At 37.0% G+C, this 24,786-nt stretch overlaps 2 protein-coding genes across 3 annotated transcripts in view; both read right to left on the bottom strand.

The window, feature by feature from the left end:
• Positions 1 to 173: 173 nt before the first annotated feature.
• mRpL9 (mitochondrial ribosomal protein L9) lies at positions 174 to 3,949 on the bottom strand. 2 transcript variants are annotated; one of them, XM_088257726.1, is made up of 5 exons: positions 3,766 to 3,949; positions 3,098 to 3,665; positions 2,386 to 2,930; positions 1,832 to 2,032; positions 174 to 499 (listed from the first exon to the last, which is right to left on the bottom strand). In XM_088257726.1, the coding sequence occupies exons 3-5, from the start codon at positions 2,533 to 2,535 to the stop codon at positions 278 to 280; spliced, it is 573 nt and encodes a 190-aa protein (XP_088113852.1). In that variant the 5' UTR covers positions 2,536 to 2,930; positions 3,098 to 3,665; positions 3,766 to 3,949; the 3' UTR covers positions 174 to 277. The 2 variants fall into 2 exon arrangements, with proteins under 2 accessions (XP_088113852.1, XP_088113851.1); XM_088257725.1 differs by having other exon boundaries at positions 2,386 to 2,564; positions 3,506 to 3,665.
• A 9,284-nt stretch (positions 3,950 to 13,233) lies between these two features.
• Positions 13,234 to 24,786, bottom strand: part of FBXO11 (F-box protein 11) — a 21,398-nt gene continuing 9,845 nt past the window's right edge. Inside the window, exons 5-12 of the mRNA XM_088257757.1 lie at positions 24,301 to 24,445; positions 23,197 to 23,421; positions 22,119 to 22,363; positions 20,944 to 21,771; positions 20,311 to 20,491; positions 18,863 to 19,010; positions 17,556 to 17,654; positions 13,234 to 13,540 (exon numbers count right to left, since the gene is read on the bottom strand). Of these exons, the coding sequence (XP_088113883.1) occupies positions 13,411 to 13,540; positions 17,556 to 17,654; positions 18,863 to 19,010; positions 20,311 to 20,491; positions 20,944 to 21,771; positions 22,119 to 22,363; positions 23,197 to 23,421; positions 24,301 to 24,445 (2,001 nt within the window). The 3' untranslated portion in view covers positions 13,234 to 13,410. The remainder of the gene's footprint in view (positions 13,541 to 17,555; positions 17,655 to 18,862; positions 19,011 to 20,310; positions 20,492 to 20,943; positions 21,772 to 22,118; positions 22,364 to 23,196; positions 23,422 to 24,300; positions 24,446 to 24,786) is intronic.

Raw genomic sequence — 24,786 nt, 5'->3', positions numbered from 1 at the left:
TTATTTGCTTACTTTTGGTAGAGCGCGAGAGACGCCAAAAAACATTGTACAGATCGGAATTGGGTTTGCAGTTACTTGTGATTAGTATACGACCCTAATTAGTGTACTAATTAAGGTCAGGGTTGATGTAAAACCGCCCGATAACAATATGTTTATAATGGTGAAAATAAAACAAAATTTATTATTCTACTGTTTATTAGATTGCGATGACAGTCTCTAAAGCTACCACTGGCAAAATAGAAATATTTCTTTATTAAATGTTGAAGGATTCATTTCATTAGACTTGATCAGAAGTGACTTTGTGAGCTGACACTGGTGTGACTTGTTCGGGTTCTATGACTGGGTTGTATTGCGGCATCTTGCTGAGAAGTTCAGCTTCCTCAGGAAACAGGGGTTCTTTGGGGAGCAGGTAGAAATTCTCGACCCACGGAGAGCGGTCGCCGCTATTGCCCCAATGGTATATCCTGGTACGTACATGTACTTTTTCAGTATTGTTAACCTAAAATAAAACATGTTGTCAATCATTTTTCCTTTTAAAAAGTACCTAACTGTTATTGTCATTTTTTGGTACTAGAAACATTTTTGCATTGTATAAACTGTCACTAGCTTCATGTTGTTTAAAAAAATCAACAGTTTATCTATGTTTTATGAGTTTAAAGGATGTTTTTTTTAAACTTATTTCACTAATTCAGAGATAATTGCATGTTGGTTTTAATATGACCAGATTTTATTTCCAAATTCTAAAATTTTCAATAAAATCTCATAAAATTGTTATAACATTTAATATTTATTTAGATGCTTCAACATCTAGTTCATAAACTTGATAATTTTTTTAAAATACGTAAATATGCATATTTTTTTTATCAAGCTGACATATTTTTAGCATTTTATCTCCTTAAGGCGAAAGCCTTTATTATGATATGACAAAATACAAAAGTTCAAAGGCAAAAAAGATAGAACGCCACACCAATCTGTATTTGTAAACATTCTTTGACTCTTCCACATTTATGCATCTTCTCATACATACCCGTTGATTATTCCGACTCCCGACCTGATCGCCTTCAAGTATTTGGAAAACTATCCTCATCATTCACATACTATCATGCCAAGTTTTTCTCAGTCTTCCTCCGATCCTATTTCCAACAAAATTCCACTCATAAATTTGTTTTACTGTTATTTCTTTATTTATTCATTCCACATTTCCAAATCGTCTCAACACACCTTTCTTAATTTTGTAAATAATGCTTATCTTAGCTTTGCTTTCTTTCCTTATTACACCATTCGGACATCTATCATATCGATATGCCCTACGTAAAGTGCTCTAACTACATTTTTGAGATATTTGATGTATGTTATCAACTGACCGTTATCTACAAATATAAACAAAAACAAAAAATATATAAAATATATTACGCCTAGTTTCCAGGCGTATAAGACACTATCTACATCGAATTTTCGAAATGAACGGAACTCCTAAAATGCTAACTACTTAATTTTGACAAAGCATAAGTTTTAAAACGATTTAATGCATTATTTTATGGTATTTTTGAATGTATAATACTAGTTTAGAATTTCAGATGAAACTGTTAATTAATGAAAAAAATATATGTTGAAAAAATCTTCTGAGCTCTCTCCTGTAAAGTGACAGATTTGCAGATACTTTAAGTTTAGTACTTTACGTAGGGACTGTCGATATATTCCGAGAGATTGCATTTCAACTGCTTTCAATCTACTTTCTCTTTCTTTTACCAACTGCATGCTTCACTTCTATATTAGGGTTGGAACAAGGACTAGACTTAGAGACAGGTAATTTGCTTTGAGAACAACTTACTGTGACTGTAACTGTAAACTCCTTGTCTTCGAGACTGAGGTCGGGACCTCTTATCTCTCGAATGGGCATTCCGATGGCGTCTTCCGGAACGACTATTCCCGCTTTCCGGAAAGAAGCTCGGACATGCCATGGCTCCAATACCCACGGGTTAACCGTATTCATAGTGATGTAGAGGAAAAATGTTGAAAGGTAGTTCACTATCTATAAAACGATAAATCATTTGTAAGGACAAATTCGAAGCAAAGAAATATTGGAGCATATTTCTTGGTAATTACATTCCATGTTGTGTTCGGCCATTGATAATGGACCCTGAAACATCAGTTAGAAAATAAAATGACAAATAGTAAGATAATATAGAAAAATAAATCAACCGGATTTTAGTTTTTCCGAGAATTGCGTATAATTATTTCAGTTCCAATTTATTTTTGTACATTTACATTTTTTTTTCTTCCCCCAGTTTAAATTGAAAATATAATAATAACCATTTGATAAAATCTAGAATCACAATAAGCAAATTCCACGGTTTTACCATCTTAATTAAAATAAACACTAACCTTTTCAGCATGAAGGGAACTGAACGTCTTGGATTCAACGGATTTTTTCTTATCGGAGTCTATGTTTCCATATTTCACAATATTGTCCGGAGAGCAGTATATCGCCAGACCAGGCAGTAGGAAGTCGAAGTAAGCTTTACGGGACTTCATCTTTATAATATCCCCCTTCTCTCCCACTCCTGAATATACAATCTTTGTTATTATAAGATGATGACAGTATTTTGGAGCGAATGGATAGCGAGAGAATGACTAAGAAAATATATGTGGCGAATGTGAGCGGGAAAACAGAACAAGAACGGCCAAAAAAGAGTTGGCACAATCAGATTTTCGGAAATGCACATTTTCGTGCATTTCTGTTACCTTCAACTTCATATACAAGAAACATGTCTTAAACGTCTAATCTTTCTGCTTTGCTGGATAGCAGATAGGTGTTATAATCATAAACAAATATTATCGATTCCTTTCTGGTTTCATAATATGGTTAAAAGTTATCTTTTTCTAATGCGATCTAATGTCCCCCACGACAAATACATTTCTTTCTATGACTCACTTATAGAACATTTAAAACAGATTTTGTACTAAAAAAAAAAACAAAGATAAAATAATACGATTTTTGTCCAATTAATGACAAAACTATTGGGAATCAGAGGACAACTTTTTTTGTAATCTTATCATCATTTAACCCTTTGCTTGAATTGGCGGCACCACATACAGGCAAAAAAACGGCCACATTGGCAAAGAACCCGAGCCCGGCTTCTTCACTTCAGGACCAGATCAATCAGAACTTAAAATGGTGGTGCCAAAAGTCTGCGTAAACGGAGGGCATGTATGACTAAATGTATGGATGTGAAGGAAGCGAGGAGTGTATGTCAGAACAGAACCAAGTAGTGTTCCATACTTGAGCGTTCCATAGCGAGCATCGGCGACCATCCGAAACTATAGATGAAGCGCTCTGCTCGCTGTACTGACTACACGAATGCTCGCATCGTAACGTGTTACGTTACGGCGAAATGCTACGGTCAGTCTCCACCTTTATATTCCAGAATATTTTGCGCAATTCCAAGTTTTATGTATTATGATTAGTAGAAAATAAATATAAAGGTCAATTTGGAGCCCTTACCGGAAACATACTGTGAGAGGATAACGCTGACTTCAGGCTGTGGTCGCAAACTGGTATTTTCAATCGTATTATAAACATAATTTCTAGATCTTAGCACCGGTTTGGATTTGCTTTTTTTAATCAGAACGGGTGGCCATTTTCTCTTCAGTATAAATGTATTCTTAAATGCACAAAATACAAATAACATGAAAAAGGTTACACATTCAAAAATATATTTTACGAATAAGAAAAATGAAGGAGAAATCAAATAAATTACATACTCTGGTTTGTTGACAACTAAGTCCTTGATTGAGTAAACTATTAATGGGGGTCGAAAAGAAGAGGTTTCTAAACATTTTAATAAACCTTAAGGTTTTACAGATATATTTTAAAAATTCAATAAAGAAAAACTTATTTTGAACTGATCGAAAACATAACCTAAATCACAAGTCGCATAGATTCCATAGATTATTTTTAATTATGTACTTCAAAAAACTTATCTGTTGGATGATTTTCGTCAAAACTAATGAATGTCATTTTTAGTGGTCAAAAACAGTTCTAAATATAAATAAAAAATGCCGAAAAATGTATTTTTTTTAATAATATTGTCGTATTAGATAAAAAGGTAGGTAGATGCTAAAATTATACAATAGAGCCTCTCATAACGAGTAATTCGCATAAAGAGCAAAAAAGGGAAAAAGTTGCTCCTTTAACGAGTGACATTTCGCATAACGATTTACAGAGAAAGGGCAAGTCCCCTTTTCACGCCATTCTCTTGTAAGCCGGGACTTCCACGCTAGTCAAAACGAAAAATGTTTCGTTTAACGAGTATTTCGCATAGTGAGTAAGATTCTGAAATGAATTATGTTCGTTATGAGAGGTTCCACTGTATTTGATCCATCAATGAAAACGTTCAAATTTTCAGCACAAGTGAACAAATGAAGCTGAAGTCAATAAATCTGAAAATGTGTTGCGTAAAAAGATTTATTTTTATTCACAATATTTGAGTGTCCAAATACTTGTTCACATATCTCGGTTTTCTCTATTTAGGAGTTATTTTTATTTTTTTAAATCTCAACATAGATGAAGAAGAATATGGAAGTCTTGGTACATGGATTATGACCTGTTATAGGCTGGTTCAGTGGTTACTTTACATACATGCAACATTCAATCATGGGTAGGATAGTGGTGAATGTTGCACGTATGTAAAGTGATCATTTAACCAGCCGATGACAGGTTGGTTAAGTGATCACTGAGAGTTATTTTTATTTCGAATGAACCCCTATTGAAGCCCCTGTGCTTGTAGGTACTTGAATACGATTTCATCACAGATCAAATGACGACACTCATCAATGAGAGAATTCGGTCTCCAAAAAAGATCAGTTGAGTTTCGGAACGCAGCTCAGCTGTCAAATTAGCTGTCATTTTTTCAAATCGTCAAGAAGTGGTCAGGAACGATTCAAAAGTAAAAGTGGAAATAAAATAATTTACATATTTAAAAAAAAAATGTTTGTTGAATATAAACTCCTTAATTCACTAAAAGTTATATTATTTCTTAAGTAAGTTCATAAGTTTTCCTTTGCAATTTGAAATCATGGTGAGAAATTATATAAAAAAGAAAGCAAGTAAAATGGATGGAGAAAAGATGGAAAAGTTGATGAAAAAAGCGATGAATGAAGTGATTACTAAAGTTCGGGCGACCGCTAGGAAGTATAATGTTAATCGTTCCGTGTTATATGACCGCGTCACGCAATTCAAGAATGCCAAATCTGGAAATAAGTTCATGAAACCTGACTGCAGACGAGTCTTTAGCCCTGAGGAAGAAGCCTACTTATCTCGGTACTTTCTCGTTTATTCTAAATGAATTCTGGCATTTCTTACACCCAAATGAGGATTATGGCTTATGCATATGCAAAGAGCATCAATCGAAGAATTCCCGATAACTGGGAAAGTACAAAGTCAGCAGGAAAGGAGTGGCTGTTATGTTTCTTAAACCGTCTTAAGAATGATCTTTCTGTAGTTAGGGTTAATCAAAAATCGATGGTAATTTCATTAGATATTGATTCTTTTAAAAAAAATTATACACAAGCTTTGAATCACTGTAAAATTAGGCAATCGAGAATATTCTGTTTCTCCGAAATAGAAATGGCTTTAAATATACCTGATGAGAATGAAGAGTTCACAGCACCTCAGAATGTAACGATCTCATTGTGTGTTATTGGAAGCGCATCGGGCGAATCTACCCACCGGTATTCATATTTTCCCAGGACTGCATAAGCCTCTCTGTTTTGGACTTCACTCCGGAAGATAGCATCGCCATGACCAGCGCGGATGGGAAAGTGACAGCAAACCATTTTGTACACATTCTGTCTCATCTTCAGGCATTCACCCAGAGCTCCGATACTGATCAAATTATTTTGCTTGTAGACAGCACAACAAACTATAACAGTGATCCTGTTGTCGAAAATATGGCATTAATATTGTGGCTTTTCCTTCCCGATGGTCAAAAGCTGGACAACCCTTAGACACTGGTGTAATACCTGATTTCAAATGATCCTTTGACAACAATCAAACCTCACAATTCCACGTCTCGAACGTCCTTCACAATTTCATCGCCCTCATTAGTAAATCATACTTGGAATCATTCACTTTGGAAAATATAAAACGTGGTTTCAAAAAATGCCACATTTGGCCATTATGTAATGAAAAGCTGTATGAAAATAAATTAATTTTTGAGAAATTAATATTTGACACAAATGTTCCCGACCTAACAACAAATGCCTCAGATGTATTGATGTTAAAATCAATTTCGAATAAAAGAAATGATGAATCGAGGGAAGATAATTTGAAATTACTGAATTTATTAAAAAAACACCAAATAGAACCGGATGAATTTGAGTTACTTGCGCTTGTTTACCAATGAATTATTTTATAAGTTATTGAATGAAATGAGTTTATGAATAGAAGTGATATTATATTTTATTTATTTTTAGTTACATATAAAAATAAAATGCATATATAAATATTTAGTTTCTTCTTTATTAAAAGTTTTATTTTTAAATTGATTTTCTGAAGTGTCTGTTACCTTTAGTTTTTGGTTTTGCAGAGACCTACCCAGCTTACTACATTTTTCCTCAAGGGACTCATTTGCAGTTAGTCTTCTTTTCTTCTCATAAGGTACCTACTATTCCTCCTCCAATCCATTTCCATATGGCAGCAATGTCCATCTTGAGCTCCCTAACTTATATCATCAGTATTCCATCAATATATTCCACTCCTAGATCCAAAAATCTTATAAGTAGGATTGATCTCCAGCCTTCGTGTGATTAATAATTGAGTAAACCCCACATCCTTTTGAAACATTACACTATGGACCATTTGGTGGGGATAGGCGCCATATTTGTGGCAAATCATCTCAAGGGCGCTTCATCACCCAAACAGACATATTATTGACAGATATGATGTTCTTAACACATATTTTATTGTTCTTAGCATGTCAGCCAGTTTTTTCATCGACCCTAATTACTATACTAATTGGGGTCATATACTAATCACAAGTAACCGCTAACCCAATTCCAATCTGTACAATATTTTTTAGCATCTCTCATGCTCTACCAAAAGTATGCGAATAGAACGCTTATAAGCGTTTCCCGCTCTCTCCCAACAGTGGGAAAAGATGCTTTTAAGCGTTTCCCGCAAACAATGTGTGAAGGGATAAAAGGTCCAGGTTACGGAGTAGCAATGTTTGTATAAATGAAAGATGTATTCGTGATAGACTAAAATTTATTTTGCAACGCTTACATTAATTTATCTTTATTTTAAATCATCCATTTATAATTTTCAGTCATTCTTATAAAACATGAAAAAAGCTACAAATTGTTTTATAAAGTAAACGAAAGTGCCCCAGAGAGTTGGAGAAATTATCCATCGAGAGATTGACGACATGCGGTCGGGCCGAGGCTCTGGCGGGAGGTGCTACACGTGTTTCCGTGTCCGTTCCACCGTTAGCCAGATTCTATTTCTTTCGGAAAATGATAACCGAGTGTGACCGCAACGGCGGCCCCAAACTCTCAGACACAGAGTACCGGTAAACAACATCAAAAATGTCTAAAGGATTTACATTACATATTTGAATACTTCCACACACAGAATTGTATACAACAAAACAAAACGAAAAGACAAAAAGCACTTCAAATTTAGTTTCATCACAAACAAATGTATTTTTATTAAGAAGATAAGAATTACTAATGTGCCCGAAGGATTATTAAACATGGGTAGTGATCGTTAATCGGTTACATAATATTTTCCTCAATAAATACATCACAAATTTAGCAATGGTAAAATAATAAATTTAGGGATACATACGTTAACACTATACACAGAGAACAGATATGATTCCTTGTCGGGCAATGTTTGACATTTCAAGTTCTCAGCGGATCTGCGGAGTCGGACAGCTCCCGGTAGTCGGACAGTAGTGGAGCCGTCGCCGAATGTTAATACTTTATTACAAATTTCACATAACTTAATTAGACCGCCGTCGGGGAAGCTGCGGCCCGCCCGCCGGTATAGACATCCCACTATTCAAATTTTGAGTAAGATCTAAATATTAGCAATAGACGAGAACAAGATTATTAAGTATGGATATTCCCTAACCCGCAGCGCCCGACCGGCGGTGAACTACTTACTATGTACAGAGTGGAATACGCGGAACCCCACCGCGCCGCACTTCCGCAGACGCACACCTCTCTTCCCGCACTTATCGCATTTCAGATCCTAATATCCAATATAATTGCGTGTCTATCACTAGATGCGTCCTTACATTATTTATCAACGCTTTACTTATGTAACATATTACGAGACGTAATCAAATCAAAAATATATATTTATTCTAATTGCGATCCAATAATATTGATGAAAAATTTAAAGCTATGCATTCGTAAGGAGTTATAAATAAGAGTCGCAATATAAAGTTACGTAACAACTAAACCTCACTAGGCATTCTATCTACGGAACCGATGTAGGGAAATGGATTCTCCAGACAGCCAAAACAAATTATTCCACACTACATCGTGTTGATGACAGACAAGTGGGTGTGATTCTTTCAGCGTTAACCCTTTGGACGTCCATACAGTTCCGCAAACTTGTCCAAAGAACAATTTTAGTCGGAATTAAACAAATGTCATACGAATTTCTTCCGGATAAGTTTGCCGAAGTGTAGACGTCGTATTCGTGTCCATGTAATATTTAACTATGCTTTATAGACGTCGGATTTTTATTAGCGTGTCGTACAGTTTGTACTCTTCTGTCACAACGCATAAATATTTCGATAATAAATAACAATAAATCTTATCTGAAAACACACAAAAATAAATTTATACGACACCATATGTCATATCGCGATCTAGTTTGTTTGTAGATGTTTTCTAAAGGGTTATACTAGATATATCCAAACACGACGGCTTTTAACGGCCGATTCTCAGTTGACAAATAATGAGTAGACATTGAGAATTTTATATAAATAATAGAAAAACATTTATCCTTATATTGCTTTGCGATTGGTCTCACTTTTCCCGCTGCCGTCATTGATCTGTCATCTTGAATGGGAAAAGGCGCCGTGTCGGTTTGATTTAGTTACAGAATCACACCGTTGTTTGCAGAAATTAACGGAACAGCAACGGTAGCAACACATTTATCCACTACGATAATCATTATTAATTTACATTATTATTATAATACATATTACACAAGATGATTGATTACATTTGAGGGTCCATTCTCTCATAATTTACTACCAACAGATTACTAGATTTTGTCTGAATACCAAATAATGTACATCGATGCAATTAGAATTATTTTTATCCTCATAGTCGGACATACTTTATCCGATGACATTCATGCAGAAGCCTAACGTACGATGGTTGTGAAGAAAAACACTCAAACCTAAACTAAAAAACTTGCGCTTATAACTCTGTAAGGAAATAGGGTTAGCCTCGTTTCTTCAATGTCGTCGGATAAAATTTGTCCAGTACACTATAAACTGTCAACGGATACAATTTAGTTACAATTAGAGAGTAAACTGTTGAAATACTTGACTAATTAGACATCGCAGTGGATGAAAGTCTTGTTACAGATTACCGAGTAGAGCCCTAGTCGAGTTACTCGGAGACTCTGAGACCTTACTCCGCGAGCGAGAAAAGAAGGAAATTTACTAAAATTGAAGCGGTCTCGCGGACCGGCGTCTAGTTTGGCAGCTAAACCGTCTATTATCACAATGAGGAAACACCCGAACATCCGCAACTATTTCCGGAGAGGAAAGCCGCAGATATATTACACTATTTAACATTCCATTTTTGCTTCTCCGCACCGTCGGAAACGGAGATGGCCAGATACTACTCGCGCTTACTGTTAAATTTGACTTTGTTAAACCAAAACACCCGCAAATCGGTCCTCAAATGACAATTCAAAAGAGGAAACATCGCGGATTTCAAACTTACAATATTCTATTTATTTTTACAAAGTTCAAAATATAATGTCATCAGAAATGATAAAATATAAATGATTTTAAATAAATATCACATTTCAACCATTTTAGTGAAAAGCGAGGCTTTCCGAGAAGTTTCGTAACCTACTACAACAAAATCTAAATTAGAAAACCTAATCATTAAAGAAACGACGCCTCGATAGATCTGTCCACTTTAGTAGCGGCATCGGGAAAGAATACGGAGGACTCTTTCCACCCATTACGTACTTGGAGAGTTTTATTACTTCATCAAAACTGGAAGTGAAGTCAGTTTAGCTGACATAGGAATTATTGGATCATTATCCACCATTCATTGGATAAAACGAGATATGATCAATTCTAAACGAAATGAGATTTTTACTGACAAAATTGAAACTTACGATAAATTTACACATTTTACATTGACAATTCCGGTAAGGTTTAAAAATAAAACAAAAAGTAAAGGAGTCAATCGGAGTAAAGATCTCATTTCTAGAATAAGAACCGACAACTGATCAGCCGCGAGAACAGCACAGATAAATAAAGAACATAATTCCGATTATCATCACAAAATGAATGAAGAAAACCGGACTTTCAATCACATAAACATAAAAACACAGATTATTTACGACAACACCTTCGACAACTCTTCCCGCAGTAAGGAAAACTATACATAAAACTATATAATTAAATATATTTATATACAATATTATAGCCAACGCCAGACACTGTGACCTTCTATCGTGATCGCACTGCCTTCACACGCTTCCGGAACAATCCACCATACTTCGTTACAACGGACTATTTCTTCCCAGGAGAAATATCGGATTTAACAAACTCCACGTATAAAGGATATATGTTTACTAATCACAAACATCACTTTATTTGGAAAATTTGCTCATTCAAATCATATTGGTATGTTGGCGCACTGCCATTAAAACCAGCGCAAACAAATCCCCCCAGGCAGTAGGAAATTCGACAATGGGGGTTGTAAATTTTGCAATTTTGATTATTTCTTGCATTGGAAGCGACTATGTACTGACATTGCAAATTGTTTTATTTTCCTGCAATCGAAATACAGACAATTTCATCCTTTATTTCTCCCTTATTTCTATAAAGACTTCAACCAGAATAGTACCGATTGTCCCAGTATTTTTTTTACATTAATTTATTTATCGATAGTAAAAATAATAAAGAATTGCCATTAATACGAAAAAACATCAAACACATCTAATATAGTAATTATACCGCTTACTCCGTAGGCTTGTCAGCTACAGTAGAGTGCAGTTTTCCACACAAAGATATTACTTTACTATTATTGCTCTTTACTCAAAGACACTTTAATTTCCATATCAAATTATTTTCAAAAAATCACATTATTTTGATTCAACGTAGAATGGCTGTCATAAAGTTACATTTTTTGAGATATGTAAGTCGTGTAAATTATCATAGTCATAATACTATTTTCTGCAATTTCCGTACATTTATTTGAGGTTACTTCAGACCCCTATTATTAGACGGAGTCAAATAAAAAATTCGGTATTTTGAGTCCAACTGATTGGCTGTCTAATTTTAAAACATAGTAAAAGGCGGTTATTAAAAAACTGGTATTCCCGCTTTATTACACTAAGCGGGAAATTTTTAGATTACAAAGATATTCTACAATGACATCGGGTCTAAGTTGACTGTTTCGCGATGGAGGCATTGCGTCATTCCCTAAATCCTAAAATTAAAACTAAGCATGCCACCCCGAACGTCACTCGACTGACCATCGCTATGTCAAATTGGGATCCGTACAGGTATTTTTGTAATGAAAAAGCATGGCGCAGAAACACGTTGCCATAAAACACTCTTACTATGTCTTAAAACCGGGCAGTCTGAATATTATCCCGAATAAACATCATCACAAGTCTAATTCAAAATAGTCTACAATGATTACATTCAGAAAACAAGAGCTTTAACAGTCTTTTAGATTCAATAGGGATGGCTGAAAGTTCAACAGCAATCCCTTAGTTAGTTTATTTGTGGGTTAATTATACAAATTGCGTTCGCAAACATATTGTCGGGTTAAAGGCCAACTTATAACGCGCAGAATGGTGGCCAGAATCTCACTTTAAAAACTTTTTCCATTAAAATATTATAATACAAATATATATTTTTTAATTTGAGATTTTTTTTAAATAGATTAAAAATGAGCTTCTTTTTATTCAAATAATTACGGCGTTGGCGTATTACGAGTATATAAATTGGATAAATCAGCGCTTTTCTATTAATATACATATTTAGTTTAGACCAAAATAAACCGAATAGTGACTTTCAAAGAAATTTTCATTCGGCACATTTCTGTTCACTGTTATTTGGCAATACCAATTTTTATCTACACATTTTTGTGTACATGTGACGTCAAAACTTCACATGACACATTTTGCTTTGGTGGTAAGAAAAAATGACCACCATATTACTGTTCAAGAAGAAATGCTTAAAAATTTTTCATATTTTTTGGCAAAATAATAATTGAATTTTTTTGTTGTTGTTGCAAACTTCAGTGACTTGAATTTGGAATATATGGCATGGTCACGGCGAGATCTGGCCTACATTATGCGCATAATGAGTTATAACTTAACACCGAAGTATCATTACAGGAAATATGAATTAATGCAAGGAACAAACATCAACATTTTGGAGATACCATCATCTTTCGTAATATAAATACTAAGCACTCCGGTCTTATTTTATCGGAACAAAGTGAACCTTCTCGGTTTTGCATCCTTCACATTAATATAATTTGTATATAATGTCCTTTAATTACACTAATATTTTCGCAAAGTCTCGAAATCTCCCATCAACACATAGTATTAAACGGCGCAGTTACAAATTGACTGCTGAATACTTCCATCAGTAAGGAATCACCGTCAGTTATCGGATATAACTTTACGTTACATTTTTAGGCAAATTCAAACAAAAATATAATTTATGTTTCAAGCACTAACTTTGTGATTTTCCATTTTATTACTAAAATATAACTTTGTTTTAAAAGCGCTATAAATATTTTATTATAACTTAATTATGTCTACCAGTGTACCGGATAAAGAAGCGGTTAGCTTCGAAACCGGTAGACATTATAATTAAGTTATAATAAAATATTTAGTGATTTTAAAACAAAGTTATATTTTGATTATCAAATAACAATTTTCAAGTTTGGTCGATGCGAGACACGATTTTTAAAGACGTGCAATTTTTAAGAAAAATATTTGCAGTCTATCAGTATATATTACCAAATTTTCTTAATTTCTCCACTAATTCACATTTCCGGGTAGGATATACGGCAATTTGTCGAGTAGTTATCCGAGTGTATATAGAGGTATGGGGAGGGCAGAGTCCGGTGGGGGGGATGGAGCGGCGTGGCGGGTGCGGGTGCAGGCGGGGCTCAGTTGACCATGAGGGTGTGGGACTCCATGGGGGCCGCCGAGTCGTACAGGGTGTCCGTGTCCTGGGTGGGCTCCCCCTGCAGCTGGCACTGGTTGGACAGCGTCCCCGCACCGCAGTCACAGAAGAATCTGCACCAAATCATTCAAAAATTAAACAATAAGAAAATATACAAGTCTTTAATGTTATTAACCAATGCATTCATCGCATGTTTGTCCACCTCCGTGGTGTAATGGTTAGTGTATTTAGCTGCCGTGCAGGAGGTCCCGGGTGCGATTCTTAGGTGGGTGGTGAAAGTAAGTATCGGTGATTTTACACTCTAATATTTATACAAAATTACACTGGACTGGTCCCTGAAGCGCGGGAGTGATCACCTTGCCTTCTTCTAAGTAACAATCAAGATAACACTGCGTCAATACGATGCAGTGCTCTATGCACCATTGGGTGCGAATAAGGGTTAGAAGAAGTATTATTACAATCGCATTGAAAAAAAAAGCTGTTGAAATACAGTGGTGTTGGAGAAGGATATTATGCATTCCTCGAACTGCAATGCGCACAAAGTTTCCATCCTTCAAGGAACTATCAGTAGCTGAGAAGCTGGCGGTGACAGGATAAATACAGGATAAATAAAAAAAATGTTTCTCCAGTATGGAAGAAAATTCATATTTAATGCATTTCCCAGTATGTAAAATAATTCGGCTAGGATCTTGCATACATCTAAATAAAAGGGTCTCTGTTAAATAAAAGCTTTCTCAAACCAACCATGGATGGTTCCAGAATTCGCACCTAAAGCGTCATATATGAAGGAGTTACAAAAATTTGAAAAGTGTGGTTGTTAACCCGACGGCCGCGGGCGACTCACGGGTGAGTCGCCCTATGCTTGCCTCGTACGCGGGCGACTCATATAGGAGCCGCGAAGTTTCTCCCGCGATATTTGAATGAAAATATACTGGCCGGTGGTGAAACTTATACTCTAAAAAATCTTGAATCATTACACTACTGACATCTTTTGGCATCACTCTAAAATAAGGTTCCCAGCCAACCAGACGACACTTTAAAGACAAGCCCTAATTATGATTAAATCAACAGCAGATTTAAATGTTCCCGCGCCGTAGCGAGCGTGTGACGTAAGCGCGTATTTGGTTCAGATAAGCGGTGACCTGCACCGACTTGAAACATAAGTACTCTTTATTTTGCGAATGTGAAAAACTATCATTAATCTTATTAAGGTGATTTAATTTATTAAGGACGTGAAGCATTATTTAATATGCAAACAATAATCATGTGGTGGCTGTTTTTAGTACAAAATGCATAGTGAGATATTTTAATATCTGTAGAAAGTGAATCGAACTTTATTGTGTTTTAAACTTTTTTCGTTTTATTCATTAAAAAATTTCGTGAAGTGATTTATGTAGTGTCAAGAAAAAGTATAGTAACAATTACGTGATTTAAAATAAAGTGATTTTTAAGTACATATATTTTAGTTTACTTCTTAAATTTAAAATGTCAGGTCCTGGTCTTAGCGGTGATGAAATTTTGAAAAATCTGGAGTCAATAGACTCGGATTTTGAAATGAGCGGAAGCGACAGTAATAGTGAAGCTGCCGAATCTATTTATGTTTCCGATACGGAGATAAAAGTCGAAGAAGGGGATGAAATTTCGTGCGATGCAGGCCCTTTTGTACCAATAGTACATGAATTCGATCATTTCACTTCAGGTATTAATCCTGATACAATATTAACCGAAGATTCTACAGAGCGGGACTTTTCGAAGATTTTTTTAAAGGATGAAATAATTTTTATACATACAAGATGAGCACTCTCGATTTTACGGAATAGGCAAGAATACATAAATAGGTGGACACCACAATTTTGGAAATATATGTTTTCATTGAAATTGCTTTCGCGATCACGAGAAATAAACATCTGACGATAGAAGAGCAATCGTTGCGTTATTTATGTCTTTTTAAGTTTAGTGTGTATTATTCTAAGACCTTTTCAAGTGTTAACTATAAAAACTACAACGGCTCACGGCGGCTCTGGTGCGGTACCCGCGCACGGCTCTAACGTGCGGTATGTATGTGTGATGTGTATATGCATGCATCTACTTATGTAGTGTCTATATGGCGCCGCCGGCCTTGTATGGGAAACGATCTTCGATGATTTATCAAGATTTAGTGACGTTTTAGGAGTTTATTTACATTTAGAAACGTACTTCATAATGTTGGTGATGATTTCTTTAACACCTCCTCTGCGATGGTGGGTCTGATCAGACCCACCATCGCGGAAAATTATTAATTACTTAATAGGTAATTTTTTTACGTCGTTTTCCTTCAGTGTAATCGTTCTTCAAACAATTACCTACAAATTGAGATATAAACAAAAATTATCGGACCAGATTCGAATGAGTTATTTAAAAAAAAAGAACAAATAAAAGATCAAAAATCATATTGAGTAAGGTCAGTTGTTCGCTATCAATGTGTTAGTGTGCCGTCTGCCGTGCCCTCGAACTCCCCAAAACAAAAGCAAACATTGTCAATCTTTGGCGATTGATTCTGTGTATTGTTTTTTTTACATTCGTTTGAAACTGATTTATTTGTTTACTTGTATGAAAAATACTAAGGATCACGTTTAAAAAAGTGTAATTATTACATAAGTTGTTAATATTTTCATAAATTGATTCGGCAGTTACTTTTTGGTATAATCTAACCATTTTTAATTTAAGTTTTACTTAGAAAATACCATAAATAGTGGTAATATATAGTATATAATGGATTTATGTATATATACAACACCGACATACACAAAGTTACTAACTTCAAAACTTCACAATAAACTGTTTTATGTTTGAACAATTTCTAGTTTTTAAAAAAAAAATCTTTACGACACTTTACCACAATGAATGGCAGGAAAAAAATAAATATCTCATAACGAGATTGGACGACTTTTGGACAGTTCTAAAATTGAAAGAAAAGTGAGAAAGTAGTGTAGATGACAGTGATTTAGAATTCAAAAACCTTAGATACAGAATTTTAAAGTGAAACAGAAAACTTGGTTTTGTAAGAAATGTCAGTAAGTGATGAAGACATCGATTTTAACAAGAAAAGTAGCGATTGTCTTCTGATTTTTTGATAATAATTTACTTGTCAATATTAAAATTAAATTTGTTACCTATTATGTCTAACGAACTTGTATATAAAAATAATTTATACCCAAAAATTAGTTTTATTTAGTACCGTACAAAATTATATTCATAATTTCTAAGACCCGCAAATCTATGTAAGAAATGGCGAACATTAAATGAATATTTAAACCATTTTGGGCAATTCTGTTTATATTTTTCAATGAAAAATTTACCATTTTCACTGTATTTAAAATAAATTTTAATTGCATTATGGACAAAAATTTATCTTGAATTATGAACTCAAGTCAAAATCCCAGAATCATTTTGTGGTTTTTGGAGCTAACCGCCACGTTTTATATTTGAAGATAACAAATAAAAGTTAAAAATTCTATCTTTTATGATGTTGACTTAAAATATAGTTAAAAAATTAAAAACACAAATTATTTGAATTCAGTAAAAATAAACATGTTTACAAGCACTGCTTCATGCCGATCATGCCTCACGCGGATGCGACATGCTACGCGGTGGTAGTTAGCAGCTGCGCTCGGTCGAGTTCGCATGTAAAATGAAGCGCTTGGATAATTTAAATTCAAAACTATCAAAAACTTGAAAATTCTCATACAAAACTTATGACACATTATCCTATTGCTATGTAGCCTATTTTGATTAATATATAAAATATAAAAACCCGACAAAAAACGTCTAAAAGGCGATTTCTGTACTGGGTCAGATCAGACCCACCACCGCTGGGCGCGTTTTGTTTGAGGGCATCGCGCTTTAGGTGTTAACACGGGTTGTTGAAATATTTACGTTATTATTGTTTAAAGTCGTAATTTAGATTACGCAAATGGAGTGCCGCGTGTGACGGGAGGATGGGTATATCTAAGACGCGTGTAAAAGGTTAATCATGGGTAGCATGATGAATGTTACGCGTGTAAAGTGAACCATTGATAAATACCCAAACTTCCATATTCTTCTTTGTCTATGTTAGGATGTCAAAATGTAAAAATGAGCATTTCATACCTGTCATGTCGGATAAATTCTACATCGTGGCCTGCATGGCAAGTTTTAATACAATTCACACAGATGGCATTTCTATCCGTCGTGTTACATGTTTGGCATCTGGAAGGGAAAACGGAAAAAACGGTTACTAGAGTGCAGATCCCGGGTGGGGTGGCTAATAATGAAATACTAATAAATTTGGATAATTTATATAGCGCCCTTTTCGTAACATAATACCTCAAGGGCACTTCAATGTGAATGGATTGGGGAAAAGAAAATGGTGGAAATGATTTAGCAAACAAATCGCTCACTCCTTTCAAGAACGTCATAAATCAAAAATTGTCAATTTTCAGTTGTGCATGTTTTCGGAATGCCCAGAAAATGTACTATATCCCAACAAAAGCGGCATATTTTTAACTTAATATTTACCCGCTACAGGGCAGAAAGTGTTGTTTTTGCATTTTGAAGAAAAGGTGTTTTTTAATTTTTTTTTTAAATAAACTAAATATTTTTCAAATGGAGAAAAAATCTTCAGGTTTAACCTAAAAAGATCTGTTGCACAGTAAAAAGTTCAATAAGTGGTTTAATATTTATTTTGAATAAATTGTATTATATTTTTAAACTTTAAAAACGTTCTCCTGAAAAATCAAGTTTTTTGATTTATGACGTTCTTGAAAGGAGTGAGCGAAATGTGATTTTAGTTTTTTTCTAAATATCATCTCACTTTCACTATTTCTAACTACTGGTGGAAGAGTATTCCTCTCCATCGGTGCTTGCCAAAGTGCGCTGGTTGCGAGGTAGTAAGATCACTTTGCCCATAACAGTTGTTGTAGCCGATCCAAGCGTGAGACGTCTATTAACCAATTTGACTGGAAAACACAGCTCTTTTAGATATTCTGGAGCCTAGTAAGGTTGAATTGGCGTAGAGCAGTGATTCCCAGAGTGGTCTATATTGACCCTCAGGGGTCTACAACAACTTGAAACGGGTCAAGTCAGCAAAAAAAAATTGAGGGTCCATGTAATAGAAATGGGGGTTAATGACACACAGTTTGTGTCAGCGCGGTACTCAAGATTCAAATCATAATTTCTCTTGACTGAGTATTGATATCGTGGCGAATTTTGACTTGATCTTCATACTACATACCGTTATAAATTTAAATCTTTCAAAGTGAGTAGCACTACATACACTGGCTATCAAAAATACATTTGAAGATAATGAATTTGCTAAAAATCAATATCAGGTAAGGAGGTCTACCTAAAATTGAAAAACATGGCAAAGGGTCTACGAGACACAAAAGTTTGGGAATCTCTGGTGTAGAGTATCTCACCTATAGAAATCGTGCATGGGAAACGAAGTGTAGGAAGAGATTTTGTAGAGGCACTGCCCGCCGCCCACGGCCTTCTCCACGGCGTCCTGGTTCGAGAATATCTTGTTCCCGCGCACCATCGGTGACACTCCCGAAGCCAGGCAAAGCCCTGAAACGAACCGACATTAGAGACAAAATCTTATTTATAATTTATTCAAGGTTCAAAATGGTCATTAACCTTTTCATAGCCGCAAATAAATTACGCCGCAGTGCTCAACAGGCCAAGTATTTTTTTGAAAAAAAAAAGTTGTCTAAAGATTTTTTTTTTTGTTGTTTTTATTGAATTATAATTTACTTACCAAATATTATATCCCGCATCGATTGTTAGAGTTTTATTCTTGAAGTTAAACCAGTTTCAAATTTTCAGGGTTGTCACACTAAGTCGCACACGCAAGTTTTTATTAAATTTAATATTAACACACAACTATTATTTATCAATGGAATATTTTAAAATAATAAGAAAAACACAAAAAAATTGAGCAAAATAAAAACCCCTGGCGTTCAAAACAATCGATTAAAATAATCAATATTTCAAGTGGTTTGAGTGGTAGCCCTAATGACATCTGTCAACTGTCAGCCGAAAGTGATACCGATAAATCACTTAAAAGTATTTAAAAACTTTATAAAATATTTTGTGACAACTTCAACTGATGGCAATGTATGTTCCGTTTTTGACAGATTGTCAACATGAGTTAAAACTGCGGAGTAATACGTCATCAAAAGTACTGACGAGATATCTCGTCTCTGGCCATACGGGCACTCCGCCATTTGCCGAGATATCTCGTCTCTGGCAACCATCGGGTTAATACGAGAGGGTTGTTGTCTGTTGGCAGCGATAAGTCAACTAACAATTGGTACAGAAATTATGAAAGTTTTTATTAAACTATGCATTATTCTGCTATTTTTACAAACTTGCTCGGTTAAAAAAAAATCTTAAACAAATTCTTATCTTAAATCTTCTTCTTCTTCAAACCCTCATCCGCACCAAATGGCGCATAGGGCACTGCATAATATAAACACAGTGTTATCTTGATCATTAACACATGAAGGAAAGGTGATTAGCCCTCCGCTTCAGGTGCGAGACCAGGGTAACATTGAATAAATACTAGAGTGAAAAAATCACTTGTATATTTATTTGACCCACCCCCTGGGAATCGAACCCGGGACCTCCAGTTGTCCACCAACCTTTTTACGGAGGCGGACAAATTGGTAAATAAAGTGATGAAAAAGGTTTTATTCCATTTTTTGTTATATTATACACACCCCCAAAATAGACTGGAGTGGTGATGGAAGTGTTCATTTGTTGCTGCAGACCAATCCACATGATTGACACAAAAGAAGAAGACACATCCTATATAAAACTTAGAGACTTCACCTCAAAGTTTGTAAATGAAATGAGTGATTGTTACCGCCGAATCTGTTGTTGAAGATCTGGTTGTGCTCCAGGGTGGCCGTGGCGTTGTTGGTGATCTCCACGCCGGCGGCGAGCCCGTCGAATATCCTGTTCCGCCGCAGCACCGGGTGGCTCTGCGTGGAGATCAGCACTCCCGCCTGCGCGTTGCGGAATATGTCATTCTCCTCCAGCACCCCCTGCAACGCACACCCAGCGTCAACTACACATCTTCACTCCGCACAACCATAGGGCGAGACGCCCTCAACACAAGGTACAGACTGATCACCCGCTAGAGTGCTCTGAACCTATGTTCAACTAATAGTAAGTGTCTCTCACTCAAAGCAAACATCGTCAGCATGACCAACTTTGTCGACATTAGCACATTTCGGACAGGTGTTTTTTACGCCTGCGGACTGCTGGCGACGGGATTTGATAATTATGTACATATGGTTAAGATCTTAGAAAGAAATTGGTTCATAATATTCATATAAAAACAATAAATATGTAATTCCTTTTTTCCTGATTTTGAGTTGGGATAACACTCTGGGTGTTATCTCACTGCCATGAGTTGAAACAGCCACAAACGGAAAATAATTTTCACGAAAATAGCTTTTTGAAAGCGGCGCATCAAAGACAATTGAAATATTACCTTGCCCCCGTTGAATATACAGATGCCCCCGTCTCTGCCGTCAAATATTTTGTTTCTCTTGAGCGTCGGGTTGGAATCCGTCTTGATCCACACGCCCGCCATGGCGTTGTCGAATATCTCGTTCTGCTCCAGCAGGCCGAGGCCCCCGTTGTACACGAGCACGCCCCCGTTCTGGCCGCCCCAGATCTTGTTGCCGCGGATGACCGGGTTGCTGCCCGTGCGGATCTGCACGCCCGAGTAGAGGTGGTTGAAGATGTCGTTGTCCTCCAGCTTGCCGTGCCCGTTGTCGTAGAAGTACACGCCGACCTGCTTGCCCGAGTGGATGCGGTTGCGCCGCAGCACGGGCGTGGAGCCGGTGGTGATCCAGACGCCGGCGAGGGTGTTGGAGTACACCTCGTTCTCCTCGATGAGGCCCTGGCCCTTCTCGTGCACGTAGATGCCGCCGTGCTGGCCGTGGTGGATCTTGTTGTGGCGCACGATGGGATCGCTGTTGGTGCGGATCTGTATGCCGGCGAGCGCGTTGCCGTAGATGTTGTTGTGCTCGATGAGGCCGCGGCCCTCGCCGAAGATGTACACGCCGCCCTGGTGGCCGTTGTAGATCTCGTTGCGCCGGATGGTGGGGTTGCTGCTGGAGGTGATCCACACGCCGGCGAAGTTGTTGGAGTGTATCTTGTTGTCGATGAACTGGCCGAGGCCCGACTCGTGCACGTAGATGCCGCCCGTCTGGCCGTGGTGGATCTCGCAGTGCACCACCGTGGGGTTGGCGCCGGCCTTCACCTCGAAGCCGGCTATCCGATTGTTGTGAATGTCGTTTGCCTCGAAATAGCCCTGGGAATAAGGAATACACTTTACTCAACCCTCAACTAGGATAGAAGAAAGATATTGGTAAGCGCACATGTGAAGTACTATGGATTCTTATTTACAAACAGATCTTATTTTCAAGCAGTCAAACCACCGCAACTATGTTTTTTTTTCTCCAAATATATAGGTAGGTAGGCACTAAAGATAAATAGGTTATTTTTTATTTATTTAAGCTAGTTTCTGAGTAGATTTCTTATATTATTGACATTGAAAACTTGTTTTTCTATTTGTGCCAGCATAAGTTTTCCACAAAATGTCAATAGTATTAAAAGTGCTCCATGTGGAGAGCCTGAAGAGAGTGAAGAAGCACTCACCAGGCCGTTCTCGAATGTGAATATGCCGACGTCGCGGCCGTGGTGGATGTGGTTGCGCCGCATGATGGGGTTGGCGAAGTTCTTGACCCAGATGCCGGCCAGGGCGTTGCGGGAGATCTCGTTGTCCTGGTACGCCCCCTGCGCGTAGTCCGTCACGTACAGCCCCACGTTCTCGCAGTCGCTGATGTCGCAGTGCTTGATCACCGGGTTGGCACCCGCGCCGCTCACGCACACCGCCGCGCCCACTGCGCCCCAGACAACACGCAATTAGTAACGCAACACATAGCACACTTACTCAACTACAAGTATTATAGGTGTCTTAACTAGTGATAAGCATCAATTGTCTTGTAAACAAAAGACTAAGTTCTGAGCATCCCAGGGATTACAATTAGCATCATTTGGTTAGCCTAAGTGATCACTTTATACATTTTTTTTAAAGGATTAAACCCGCAAAGCCTCTAATTTTAAAGGCTTGTCTGTTGGTAGGATAGTAAGGATAGGGAATGTAAATATGAAAAATGCATCACCCAAATCTATAGAAAATAAATCATTCTTGAATTTATTTTGCAATTGGCGGGAATCAAACCAGTAACCCCTATTTCACAGTCGACTGTCTACCCAACTACGAGACGGCGCTCGCCTGATACACTTGTGTAACATTCACGATTCTGCCCGTTATAAATTGATCACTTAAGCCAGCCAAATGCCTGGTTGTAGGTATCGGGATGCTCAGACTTCCATCTTCTTTCATATATAAAATGATGGATGTTTCATCTTGCTATAATATTGATATATTTTATCTAGGGTGAATAATTCAGACCATATCATATGCTCTAGGCTCATATCGGCTGTCCAAACTTAAAACACAGTAAGGGACGTTTTTTTATAGTACATTTTTTTTTGCATTTTTTGACCAAGTAGAATCTACTTAGTCCAATAATGCAAAAAAAAACTACTAAAAAAAAATGTCCCTTACTGTGTTTTGAGTTTGGACAGCCAATATGACCTAGGGAGCGAACATGGAAAGAAGAAGAAGAAGAATGATCCAGTATTTGTGACGGTCTGGGAGTGCACTCACCCACGCTGGCGCTGCGGATGATGCAGTGGTCGATGGTGGGCGTGCAGTTGTCGGACACCTCGAGGCAGTAGTGCTTGTGGTGCTGCATGGTGGAGGTCACGTCGGGGGAGAACTTGAGCGTGAGGTGGCCGGCGTACGCGCGCTTGGCTCCGTCCGAGAAGGTCAGCGTGGACTCCGACTCCCGCTCCAGCACCACGGCCTCCGCCACGTTACCCGCCGCACACCCTGGACCAGACAACACCCCGCATTACTACCCATTATGGTTTAAAAAAGTAGCGGAAAGCCAAACAATCAATTTCTTGTCAGAATGAACAGCATTAACGTTTCCCTTACAGTGCTAAAAACTTACACACCATATGAAAATGTGATTTAAAAACGGAAAAGATGGGAATATTCCTAAATGTGGCTTTTATCAACCATAGTTGGGATAGAAATGTAACAGTTTTGTAACGTTAACTCTGGTAAGTATGTGAAAATGAGTAAAAAAAAATACATCTGTAGATCTCAAAAAAGATGGTCCGACGAAATACCCCACCGCTGTGGGGGTAGAAACTGGCTGCAAATTGAAACAGACTTAAAAAATGGAAGGATACCGAAGAGGCAGTGCACAGAAGGGTAAAAAGAAGAAGAAGAACCCAAAGAATAGTTCTTTTGCCAAAAGTTCATTTCCAGCTCATTAGGAGACGAGACGTCGCCGTACATACTCGGGAGTCTACATACATACATACTTGGAGTCTACATACGTACATACTCGGAGTCTACATACGTACATACTCGGAGTCTATATACGTACATACTCGGAGCGTACATACGTAACTGAACTACTAATCCCTTTCACTGCCTACACCGGGGCACTTCTAGAAAATTTGGTGGTGGTTTTACAAATTTGTATTTATTAAGATTGGCAGTGATAGGGATATTGAAAGCTTTTAAATGTAAATTCACAGTAAAATTGGGATACAATTTTGTTTAAAATTTTGTTTAAATTTCACAACATAGTTCATAAAATAAAAAAAAAATTGCTTCGCAAAAGAAGGTCTGTCGGGAAGCCTAGATGCTTCTGTATCAGATTGGGGAATGGTGGATAGTGATGTTGGAGCGTACCGATGAGCTGAATGTCCGAGTCGATGGCCAGACACTCCTCCTGGTAGAGGGCGGCGTGCAGGAACAGCAGGGCGGGCGGGGAGGGGGGGCTGTCGGGCCCCTCGCTGGCGCCCGCTCCCCGCTCCTCCACAAACTCCAACGCCGCCTGGAGACACAAATACAACAATTTTCAAAAATTATCACTTTTTAACATAAACTGGTAAAAATAATAATGATTAGGTTGGATATTTTTTTTCACCATTTAAGTGCCAGGAGATATTAGTAAGGTTGTTTGCGGTAGGCCATAACATTTTAAGAAAAGTAAAAGATAAAACCATATTTTTTTGCATTTACATTTCCTTAAACGCCAATACTAACTAAAATTTGTCAATTTTGAAATTCACAAAAAAAACTGTTTGATAATTTACGTATTCAAATAATAATAATGTATTTAGTTTATTTAACTTTTTGATTTGATGGTGGGTTGCATAGTTAAAGCATTTTGAA

This window comes from Brachycentrus maculatus, unplaced genomic scaffold (assembly GCF_059751285.1).
Source record: "Brachycentrus maculatus isolate JH-2025_06_01 unplaced genomic scaffold, ASM5975128v1 h1tg000087l, whole genome shotgun sequence".
NCBI lineage: Eukaryota > Metazoa > Arthropoda > Insecta > Trichoptera > Brachycentridae > Brachycentrus > Brachycentrus maculatus.
The sequence above is the reverse complement of the archived record's forward strand: the minus strand, read 5'-3'. Positions and strand labels throughout refer to the sequence as shown.